Genomic DNA, 12001 nt, shown 5'->3' on the forward strand with positions numbered 1-12001 from the left:
GGTTTGGGAGGTGGTGAAAGTGGAGGGGGAGGAAGAAAGGACCAAGGAGGTAGTGGGCATCTGACCTTCCATAACCAGTGCAATCCTCAGGAAGCCAAGGGTGGCCGGCCTATAGGCCTTCGCCCCGTGCGTTTCTCCTTTGGCCTCATGTGGCCTTCTAAGAACTGCCAAGGGAGGGATGATCATTTTTTAACCTGTGTTTCTGGGGTAGATTAAAATTTTTATTTTCAGAGTGAGAAATGAGATGCAATTTTTCTTCCGCTCTAAATAACAGTTCCCACCGGGTCTGAAAGACGTAATGCACAGATGGGCATCAATAGATGTTATTTGATGATGATCATGACAGGGGCGAAGGGTAGAGGGAGGAGGAATGGGCTTCCCAGAATTCTTGACTTCTCACTGAGACAATCTGGCGATTCCTGAGCTAGTGAAAAAGCTTTCATGTTTGTCCCCTTACAAGAAGCCTTTCACTTAGTTTGATTGTAGTCTGATTTTTTTTTTCCTTTTTACCCTAAACTACAATGCAGGGCTTAAACAAAAAACAATGCAAATGGGAGGCCATAGTTGCATCATCATTTTAAATAAGAAATTTTGTTGAAAACTCATTCCTTCGTTCAAGTGTATTCAACCGGGGTGGTGTCAACACATATATTTATTTTACGCCCAGGTTTTATTGGCTTGGTTGTTTCCAAATTTTTATTCTACATTTCATGGTTCTACCCATCTGTTCAAGCACCTGAGATAAAAATTTACTAGGAATTACCAAGGAATTCCAACAATTTGTTAGGCACTACACAGAACGTTACTTAAATATAGGGAACAAACTGATACCCCCATGATGCAAATGATCTCTCATAACTATTTTTTTCCAAATAAATGAATCACTTCCCAAAAACCTTATTTTGATACATTTAAAATATTATTTAAGCTGCAAAATATCCCTACTGTCCAACACTTCAAATCACCTATACACTTTAGTCCTACTCATTGTGCACACATGTAGTTAACTATAAACTCCGTTGCTTCTCCCTACTTTTAATATACTTTAGTGCCTGCCACCCCAGCTAAATTCTAAGTGCCTTAAGAGCAAGGATCACGTTGTACTATCATACACTTTTGAGCATTTAGTATTGTGCTCTGCACAGAGTAAGCACTCAAATCCAATTACTTGATTCTTCTTTTTCAGACTGTCTAATTTTCATCTATGTAGGTCTTCCTCAATCCTTCGATTCATTTTCATTTGCTAATTATCCATAAAAGATAAAAGGATCTAATCTCAAAACAGCAAAATCGTTATGTTTTATTATTCTTCTGAAATTTAAATACTTATTCAGATCTATGCTATGTATTTCCCAAGCTTAAATTTTAAGCAGTGCAGTGCTTTGGACTGTCCCTGTACCTACATGGCAAATTATTCACAGAGCCAATTTAAGATTCTGTGCACTGGAAGTCAGCAAAGAAATATTTAATGCCTTTTTGATCAGAGTATCATACATTTTACAAGATTCCATATATTGCCTTGAGAAACCAGTAGTCAAAATTGGCTCTCAAATGTACCTATGCAGTGGATTTAAAAGCACTTGAATATGTATTCCTGACAATGACCTTTTCTTCCCAATATTTCTTTCCTTCACAATTAAACTACTTCCAATAAAGTTTCTAGAGAAATGAAAGGTGAAGGAAGAGAAGGTTCCATTGGTTAGCCAAAGAGGAAAAGTAAAGAAACTAATCTTTTTATAAATCTGTCTATGATGGTGATTCTTTATGTCTAATAGGAGTTTTATTAGAGGTTCAGAGTACATTTATTGTCTACTTATCTTTTAGTCCACATCCGTTGTACCTTCATTTTCACTGTTCATATTTTAAATCTGAGGGAGTCTACACAGACAAGGTCAATATTTGAATTCTATGTGGACGATAGATAGGTTGTTGTTCTCAATCTGCTCATGTCAGTAGGTAAACTGCCTAAATATATAAACTTACTAAAAATCCTAAAAACTTTGAACCAGTAAAGTGAGTTTACAGGAACAGCAGCTATCCTTTTCCCTGGAATTTCTACCTGCAGTGTCAGTCTCCAAGAACTACCTTAGGGTAGTTTAATGCTTAGCTTTATAATATTGCCACATAAAGTCTACCAATACTTTAAAACTAATATGCACTGTAAGTGATTTTTCATTTATTTAATATTTGATGTGTATCGGGGCAGGGACAGTAATTCACTCAGAATAGGATTTTGGCCCTGATAGAAACTATAACCATTACTCATGGCTTCTTGAAAAAAATATTCATGGAATCTATTTGCATCTTAACAGATGTAATGATTCCTACTCATTAGTCAGCTGACTTTATGAACGAATTCTCTTGACTGTCACCACAGGATAGATACCTGCTGCATCGCTGGTTGTGTTTCCACCAAAAGGTCTCCCTGACTAAGCTCTCCTTTCCTCTTCTCCCACTCCCTTCTGCGTCACCCTGACTTGCTCCCTTTATTCCCCTCCCAGCCCCACACCACTTATCATCAATTGTATTTATTGAGCGCTTACTGTGTGCAGAGCACTGTACTAAGCGCTTGGGAAGTACAAATTGGCAACATATAGAGACAGTCCCTACTCAACAGTGGGCTCACACTTATACTCACATTTATAATTTATTTACTTATATTAATGCCTGTCTCCTTCTCTAGACTGTAAGCTCGTTATGGGCAGAAAATGTGTCTATTTATTGTTATATTGTACTCTCCCAAGTGCTTAGCACAGTGCTCTGTACAAAGTAAGGCCTCAATAAATATGATTGACTCACAGACTGATGAGGACTTACCCACTGGGGATCATACTCCAGCGTGGTAGGAGTAAAAAGCTGTAACTCAAGAGGATGTGGCCTAGAAATGTTTCTGTGAAGATAGAAATCATGTGTAGCTTCCAACTACGCTAGACTATGCTGGATGGACAACTCTTTTGCTGCCCTTACTGTACTGCCAACCTGTCTAAGCCTAAAAATAATGGTATACGAATTGTAGTGTTTGTTCAGCACTCACTCTGTGTCAAGGACTGTTCTACGCATTGGAGCTCACTGTCCCAGGTGGAGGGAGAACAGATATTTCATCCACATTCTACAAGTAAGGAAATTGAGGCACAGAGAAGTTAAGTGACCTGCCCGAGGTCACACAGCAGGCAAACAGCAGAGCCAGGATTAGAACCCAAGTCTCCTGAGTAGAACTACCCTGCATAGTAGAGAAGCTGCGTAGAGAAGCAGCGTGGCTCAGTGGAAAGAGCATGGGCTTGGGAGTCAGAGGTCATGGGTTCTAATCCCGGCTCACCCACATGCCTGCTGTGTGACCTTGGGCAAGTCACTTAACTTCTCTGAGCTTCAGTTACCTCATCTGTAAAATGGGGATTAAGACTGTGAGCCCCACATGGGACAATGTGATCACCTCGTATCCCCCCAGCGCTTAGAACAGTGCTTGGCATATAGTAAGCACTTAACAAATGTCATCATTATTAGTAGTAGTAGTAGTAGTAACTGGATAGGGGGAAATTGGAGTTGGAAGTGACTGAAATATTGTGCTTGTTGTATTAGTGAGGCAGCCCGGCTTAGTGGAAAGCCATGGGCTTGGGAGTCAGAGGTCATGTGTTCCAATCCCAGCTCCACCACTTATCAGCTGTGTGACTTTGGGAAAGTCACTTAATTTCTCTATGCCTCAGTTACCTCATCTGAAAAGTGGGGATGAAGATTGTGGTTTAGTAAGCACTTACTAAATACCACTGATGATGGTGATTTCATAAACAGGTCTTAGACATGTCTAAGTCTACATATAGAAACAGTTGTTTATGCTTTGGCCTTTTCTAATGAGGTGAACAGGGGATGGTGAGTCTAGTGTTAGAAGTTCTGAAGAAGGCAAGTATTCTCAATCCTGAAGGTCCTGAATCCAGGCTTTAATGTGATTTTTAAGACAACAATGGACCAAATCAGTAGGAATTTATTCTGAATAATTTTGAGACTTTTAGAGAACTCAAACCACTAAGGAGGTGTAACAGAGAGACTGGTAATGCAAGTCTAAAAGCACAAACTATAGTGGCTCTTGAAGGGCATTTTGCTATTTGTTATATAAAATATTAACGGGTATTTATCATAGTCAAGATTCTGGCAAAGGATCATATTTAAATGCAAATAAACCAGCTGGCCCACTGATGCAATAATACATCATTCTGTTTACGAGCACTACTTAATACATATTCTTTACACTATCCAATACATTAAAGAGACATTAAGGTCTAGGAATAGGAAGAATTTAGGACAAAGTTGACCGAAAGTCAGCAGAACCTAGAAAAGAGCTGAAAACATCAGCACACACATTTATGTAAAATTTAACACTCTGGGGGTTCAGGTGAATGGAACTATTATAATTATTTGAATTAGTACTAAAGTGTAAAAAATGATCTTCTGAGTTCCTGGTGTACCATTTTTGAGAACCTCAGTGAGGTTTATAAAGGATGATGCAAATGGTTTAAGTTAGTTCTATGATATTCAATGAGTGTTTAGTAGGAAACCTGTTTTAAAAAATAAAACATGTGATACTTGGTTTCTCCCAGGCTAATGCAATTATATTCTCACCTATGGAAATATCAAGTTCAAAAGCTACAAGGGAGACCTTTATAATGACAGTGAGATTTATGACTCAACTGTGGAACTTTGATCAGGTGACCCAGAAGTCATGAAGTTTGTAAAATTCCTTTGCAAGGATTTTTGAAAGATTCTTCACTATTGTATAAATTCAGAGCAAGGATTTCAGAAAGATCTTAATGCAGTCTAGTGGAAAGAGTACATGAATGGGAGTCAGGAAACCTGGGTTCTATTCCCAGCTCCAATACTAACCTGTTATGTGACCTAGTTTATGAGTTTCCTCATCTGTAAAATGAAAACTACATCTCTGTTTTCCTTCCCCTTTAGACTGTGAGCCCATGTGGGAGAGGGACTGTGTCTGATATGTTTTTATTCACCCCGGTGCTTAAAAAATACCACTGCTATTATTATTATTCTAAAAATTATCAGTAAAGATTGAGAGTGCTGATAACATAAATCCATGAGTTAGGGTGTCTAAGTAATAAGACGTAACTCTTGAATAGCAATTTGGGTGCAAAAGGGCATAGTAATCCCATTGGATCTCGGGGAAAATAACAATATTTTCTGATCTTTCTAGTGTAAGACCTATGCTTGTGTGCTGGAAAGTCATCTTATGGGACTTACCATTGATTTTGGCATGGGATTTGTCTGCTTTGATGCTGCAACAAAGGTAACATTTACTGACCTAGATCTAATCATGCTTAATGCTTTTCTGTTTTAAAATAATGGCTTGGATTTTCTGTGTTTGCATTGGATGCCCTATGTTCAATTCCAGGGCTAAGACTCAAAACGTTGTAGAGAATGAGCACTATTGGAAGGAACTAGATACAGTCTCATTCAGATGCTGGCAGCAGAGACATAATATGGGGACCAATTCCACCCTTTGTTTTCCACTGTTCTAAAAATTACCTCAATTCTTTGATTTTTCCCAGGTTGAGTTGTTTGTATTCTAAATGCCACAGCATCTCTCTAGCATCTTGTTGACAAACAATGTGGAGGCAATGTTTGAGATTTTTTCTTTTTTTGTTAGAATCAAATAATACAATTCTGTTAACAAAAACTCTCCACTAGAATACCTCACCTAAATTACAGTCTCAGGCTATTGTTGATTGGGTAGCCTGGGATGTTAGATTTAGTACCCTGAAGTACTTAGTTAATTTTTTCTAAATATTTGTTAAGTGCTTATTATGTGCCAGGAGCTGTAAAAAGTTCCGGGGTAGATACAAGATAATCAGGTTGGACACAGTCCCTGTTCCACACTGGGCTTACACTTTAAGGAGGGAAGAGGATTTCAACCCCATTTTAAAGATGAGGTAACTTGATTGAGGCACAGAGAAGTTAAGTGACTTGCCCAAGGTCACATGACAATTAATCAGTCATATTTATTGAGCAGTTATTCTGTGCAGAGCACTGTATTACACACTTGGAAGAATACATTATTACAGAGTGATAGACTTTCCCTGCCCACAATGAGCTTACAGGCAAGTGGTGGAGCCATAATCAGAATTCAAGTCCAACTCCCAGACCTGCACTCTTTTCACTAGGCATGCCACTTACATAAATGTGTGTGTGTGTGTGTGTGTGTATGAAATTTCTCTACATTTTTTTAGTCTAAATATATACTTTCCCAAACAGAATCCTGGAGGAATAAGAATTTCCAAGTCAATGCTTGTTTATCTCAGATGATCAAATCAGCCATAATATATTAAGTTAATACTGTGAGCTGCTATTTCAACTGACCACATTTCAACACTCGTATACCAAGGTTGCATGCCCATGAAGCAAATGAAGAAATATTTTGACAGTCCATACTAAATTAAGATGAATGTTGTCATGAAACATTTATTTAAAATAAATTCGTAGTATGATGCAGTTATAAAAATGTTCACATAAATCTTATAATTGCTCTTCCAGCTATGTTTCTCAAATCATTCTCTTGCTCATGTTCTAGCTGATAACTCAAAAACATAGCCAAGAGCAGTTACTTTGGTGGATTTGTTGTGTATTGCTTCAAATAAGTTATTCCACTTTTCCATTCATAAAAAGAGTAAGTGGTAGGTTTGTTGGTAGTGAACCTGGGCTCTACAAGGCTTTATAGAAAATTTTTAATTGGGGTTCGCCAGATGAGGGCATTAGAATTCAATTTGTGTGCCCCACTATTAGCTCTTATAGACAAAATCATAGAGTAAAACATTCTGTCTTATGTGAGCTGGCCTTCTCTCAAGCCAACCTACTCGTTGTGCCTCTTTCCTATCTTGAGGCTGTCCTCTTGCTCTCTCCTTTGTTTCTGCCCAGAACTTCCTCTGATTTCCTCCTCTTCAAGGTTCTACTCAAATTACATCTCCTCCAGGAGGCTTTTCCTGATTAATCTCTCTTTTTATCACCCATTCCCCCACTTCCCCATCTGCTACTGTCACTCCAAATATTCTTCATTACCTAGGTACTTGTGCATTCACACCCCATTAAAATTACATACATGCCTCTGTATTCCATTGTTTTTCCCACCCTGTAATTTATTTACCATCCAATTCCCCATTTAGATAGTAGGCCTTTTGAAGGCCGGGTTAAATCCACTAAAAATACTGTGCTCTCCCTTGTGTTTACATAGAACTGTCTGCACAAAGTATGTGACCAAAAAAGTACTGTTGATTAATTCATACTAAAACTAATAATAATAATAATTGTGGTATTTATTAAGCACTATATACCAGGCACTGTACTAAGCACTGGGGTAGACACAAGCAATTGATACCTTGACTTCATATAGAACTTTTATTTCCAAAATGCTTTCACATTAGTTAGGTTGCTGTTGCCTTCACACAACCATCCCATTTTAGAGGTAGGGTAACTGGGGCATGAAGATGTCAAGAGACGTACCTAAAGTTACCCAGTAGGCAAGTGATTAAGGACTAGAAACATGATGAACCAGGCTAGTAAAAGGCAACCTTGAGAATTAGTTCAAGCCCTAGTGCTCAGTCCTTAAAGAAATTTGCCAGACCCGAGAACATTACAATCTGCTTCCTTACAGTCTATAATTGGCCCCTGATCTGCTTCTTACTTTCCTTTCTCCTTCAACTTTGCCTACTATTTATCTCTCATCAGGTCTTACTTTCTTCTACCCTCCTTTCTGCATTGAAGCATATCACTTTGAAGCAGAGCTATGATATTCCTTTATCTCCTCTTTCTTTCTGTTTTCCTATCCATTAGATGTCTGCATTGACATTGTTACTTTGGGTATATTCTAAAATCATTTCTAAGTAACTCAGTTTCTAGCTGAATTCTCACAGTTGCTGGAAAGGGAAAGCTCTTGAGATGAAGTTATTATAAAGTTTCTCAAAGGGGATAATTATGAATGGTTTCCATTCTAACATGAAGACCCACAAGGTCAAAGCTCTACTTAATGCAGTAACATGTTAATGGGAAAATGCAAGCATGTGGACCTGCAATAACTACTAAGCCCATTTTATTATCATTATAACATTTGTAAATAGTTGGTTGAGCATATTCCTAATTTAGAGTTAACTGATAATAGTTTCAGTTTTGCTGTCCCTTTTTTCCCCAAGGTCTATTATCTTTTGCTGGAATCTTCACACCAACAGAAACTGACCTTGTGATTTTCTGGACTATACATTTTAGGATTCCCCCCACCCCTGCTAAATGGGTTTGGATTAATACAAAAATTGCGTTGCATTCTTAAAGCAGTTTCGCCATCTTAACGTACTAACTTTGTACTGTCCTTAAAAATCAAATGTAAAGAATCAAAAACAAATGAGGTTTTCATTTCACAAAATGTTTCCATAATACTGCTGATTACATCACATGTCCTATATAATTGGGCAGTAGGACAAAAGGAGAATTAATACCAACAGGAAGCCTTCACTTTGGTCTTAAGTTTGAGGCCCAGACTGAGTACAGAGGACACATGGAAATGTGTGTACTTTGATTCAAGTGATTGCAAGGCATCTCTGTCTCAGGGTTAATTCAAAGAGAGCTTGCAAAAGGAATGAAACAATGGTATACCTACACCTAATTTTTTTTTGCTAACATCCATATGTACAGCTATTTTAATCCCCCCAGTAATTTTCCATGGAAGCCTTATCCAAGTGGAAAACATAACAGTGATATTTCAGAAGAATCATAATATTTAGAGATTTCATAAATGCCTAGCACATTGGAATACTTGAAAAGGATGAACCAAAAGATTTAAAAAGCAATGATATGCACTTTAGCCTGCTTCAGATTGCAGTTAAAGTAAACTAAGTGCATTAGCAGGGATATTCCTCCAATTACGATTTCAAGTCAAGGGATCTAATAAAGCAACAAAATGGTTGAAGAAGTTCATGAGTGCAAATTAATTGAACTTCAACTACAGGGAATGTTAATGAGGCTTGAGAACATCTTTCAGTCACCTCTTCAATGTAGTGATCCTGGAAGAGAAAGGAGTGGCTGACCCTCATGATATACGTTGAAAAATGTTCTGATTACAGCCCAACTTGATGGCAATCCTGCAGATATCTACCAATAAGGAGAGGAGCTAATTCCCAGAGGACAACGCCAATGCCACAAGAATTCAAAGATTATTATTAATCATATTTATTGAGCACTTACTGTGAGCAAAGTACTGTACTAAGTCACAGTAATCACAGCCTCAAGAAGAAAAGAATAAGAGTTGACTCTGGAAGCCACAGGGAAATGGAGAAGCAGCAGCATAGAAAGAGAACAGCCCTGCGAGTCAGGAGACCACATTTCTAATCTCAGCTCCACCAGTCACCTGCTTGTGACCTTGGCCAAGTCATTTAGCTTCTCTGTACCACTGTTTCCTTATCTTTTTTATGGTATTTGTGAAGGACTTTGTATGTCCCAGGTACTATACTAGTCACTGGGGTAGATACAAGCTAATTAGGATGGACTCAGTTCATGTTCCCCAAGGCTCACAGTCTAAATCCCCATTTTACATATGAGTTAACAGATACAGAGAAGCTAAGGGACAGGAACCATGTCTAATCCCCACCTTTGTACTTTCTCCCAACACTTAGCTCGGTGCTCTGCACATTGTAAGGGCTTAATAAATTATATTATTGGTAAAAAACAACAATTGTGGTATTTGTTAAGCACTTCCTATGTGCCAATCCCTGAACTAAACGCTGAAGTAGATATAAAATACTTAGGTTGGACACAGACTCGCTCCCATACGGGTTTCATGGCATGGCTCAGTGGAAAGAGCCCAGGCTTTGGAGTCAGAGGTCATGGGTTCAAATCCCAGCTCTGCCAGTGGTCAGCTGTATGACTTTGGGCAAGTCACTTGACTTCTTTGTGCCTCAGTTACCTCGTCTGTAAAGTGGGGATTGACTGTGAACCCCCCGTGGGACAACCTGATCACCGTGTAACTCCCCAGCGCTTAGAACAGTGCTTTGCACATAGTAAGTGCTTTGCACATAGTAAGTGCTTAATAAATGCCATTATTATTATTGTTGAATTCCCAGTTTATAGATGAGGAAACTGGGGCACAGGGAAATCTTCAAACATGAAGGGCAACTCTACTCAGCTACTGGACTATTGGAGCTAATTTGAAAGATTTCTGAGTACGATTTTCCAGAATACCAATTATATTTTAAATGTCGTTTATATCAAGAACGTTTTTGTAAACACTTTATAAACTAGCTCATTCATGCCATACAAAAATGATTTTCTCCCTAGCTTATCTTTGACAGCATTAATTTGGTTCTTTATCAGGAACCCTAAGTGAATCTCTGATTACTACCTCTCCTCAATGTACACTTTCCGATTGTTAGTTTAAAAAACAAAAAAAAAAAATCAGTGGAACACACACACTCTCCTGCTAGGTTGAGAAAGAGTAAAAGAAGATCCACATCGCAGTTTTTTTAGAATTATCTACCCCATATTCCTTGTCTCAGAGGTGAGAAAATCTCTAGTTGACTCCAGTATTAGCAAATATTTAAAATTGCAACTGTACTTTTTTAAAAGGATTAAACTCATTAGCAGGGTGCAGGTATTGTGTGTAAGTGGTCCCCAAGCTTTCTCAACAATATCAGCCAGAAAAATGTTTTTAACCTGATTAATTATTTTAATTTAAAAAATAACTTGAAGCATGGATTTAATTCTCTATGGAACTGTGTTTAAATTTTATTCTTTGTAAAGAATGACAAAGTATTTTAATACACAGCACACGTTGATTTAAGTGTGGTTGGAAAGAACTTTTGTAAGCGGATCTTTCTACATCTTCTAGAAAATGACAGCAAGAATAGATGGGTTTTATAGCAGCTTGCTCATGTACAGATTTAAATTTAACTATCCATACAAAATACAACCTTTTTGTCCTCTAGAGAAGTTACTGCTCAATAAGCTAGTAGAGGTGCTTTCCAATAATTAAACTAAGTTCAAAATAGAGTTGATATCTGTCAAGACCTGATAATGATGTGTGAATGCCGATGATAATATAAGGTTGCTGGAAAAATGCAACAAATGCCCCTTCGAACCTAAGAGGTACATATCAATTAAACAAAATGAGACAATTAGCTATTAGTTTTCTAGGCAAAGGGAAAAGTAACAAATACACCTCCAAAGTTTCAAACTATATTATTGCCCCAGTGAACACTGCTTTCTTTAAATATTTGTCTGGCCACTATATTATTTGTCCTTGGCAATTACTGCAATGAATGCACAGTGTTCCTGCCACGTTATTCATTCGAGACTCTTATTATTTTGTAAATTCTTTCCGAGAAACAAGAATATGACCTCCCTCTTCCATTCGCCATGGGAAGGCAACACAAATCATCAAACTGGATACTGCCCAGCTGTTACTGCAATGCAGACTCTTCTTTAATTACTTTGGAATGGGGAGAGTAGGAAGAGAACAGTAATAATAGCCCCAGCCTCAAAGGTGCAATGTGATGAAAGAAGCTTTTTGGCTGGTCTGTCACTTGGTTAATCAAACATGAACACAATCATTCTAGAAATTCCTTAGCTGAAAAACAAGCCATTTTTCAATGCCATAAAATCTGGAAGTTTAATTCCATTACTCTATAAAGTCTCATGCAGGGATAAGTGTATGGAAGGCAGGGAGAGAAACATTTAAGCTTTTACATATCTCCCCCACTTCAAAACCTTATTGTAGAGACACCTCCTTCCAGAAGCCTTCCCTAAGTCCTCCTCTTCCATTCTCTTTCTCCCTTCTACTTGCTCCTTCATTCATCCTCCCTGCCATCCACACAGCACATATATATGTATCTGTATATATCTGTAATTTATTTCTTTATTTGTATTAATGTCTGGTTCCCTATCTAGACTGCAAACTCATTGTGGGCAGGAGTGTGTCTGTTGTTATAATGTACTTTCCCAAGCTCTTAGTACAGTGTTTTAC

General features: G+C 38.0%; 1 protein-coding gene across 1 annotated transcript in view; it reads left to right on the forward strand.

The window, feature by feature from the left end:
- The window catches only part of SNTG1 (syntrophin gamma 1), a 403312-nt gene that overhangs the window by 365279 nt on the left and 26032 nt on the right, over positions 1-12001 (forward strand). Inside the window, exon 17 of the mRNA XM_038766634.1 lies at positions 5198-5290. Within this exon, the coding sequence (XP_038622562.1) occupies positions 5198-5290 (93 nt within the window). The remainder of the gene's footprint in view (positions 1-5197; positions 5291-12001) is intronic.

This window comes from Tachyglossus aculeatus, chromosome 25 (assembly GCF_015852505.1).
Source record: "Tachyglossus aculeatus isolate mTacAcu1 chromosome 25, mTacAcu1.pri, whole genome shotgun sequence".
In the NCBI taxonomy this organism is placed as follows: Eukaryota; Metazoa; Chordata; class Mammalia; order Monotremata; family Tachyglossidae; genus Tachyglossus; species Tachyglossus aculeatus.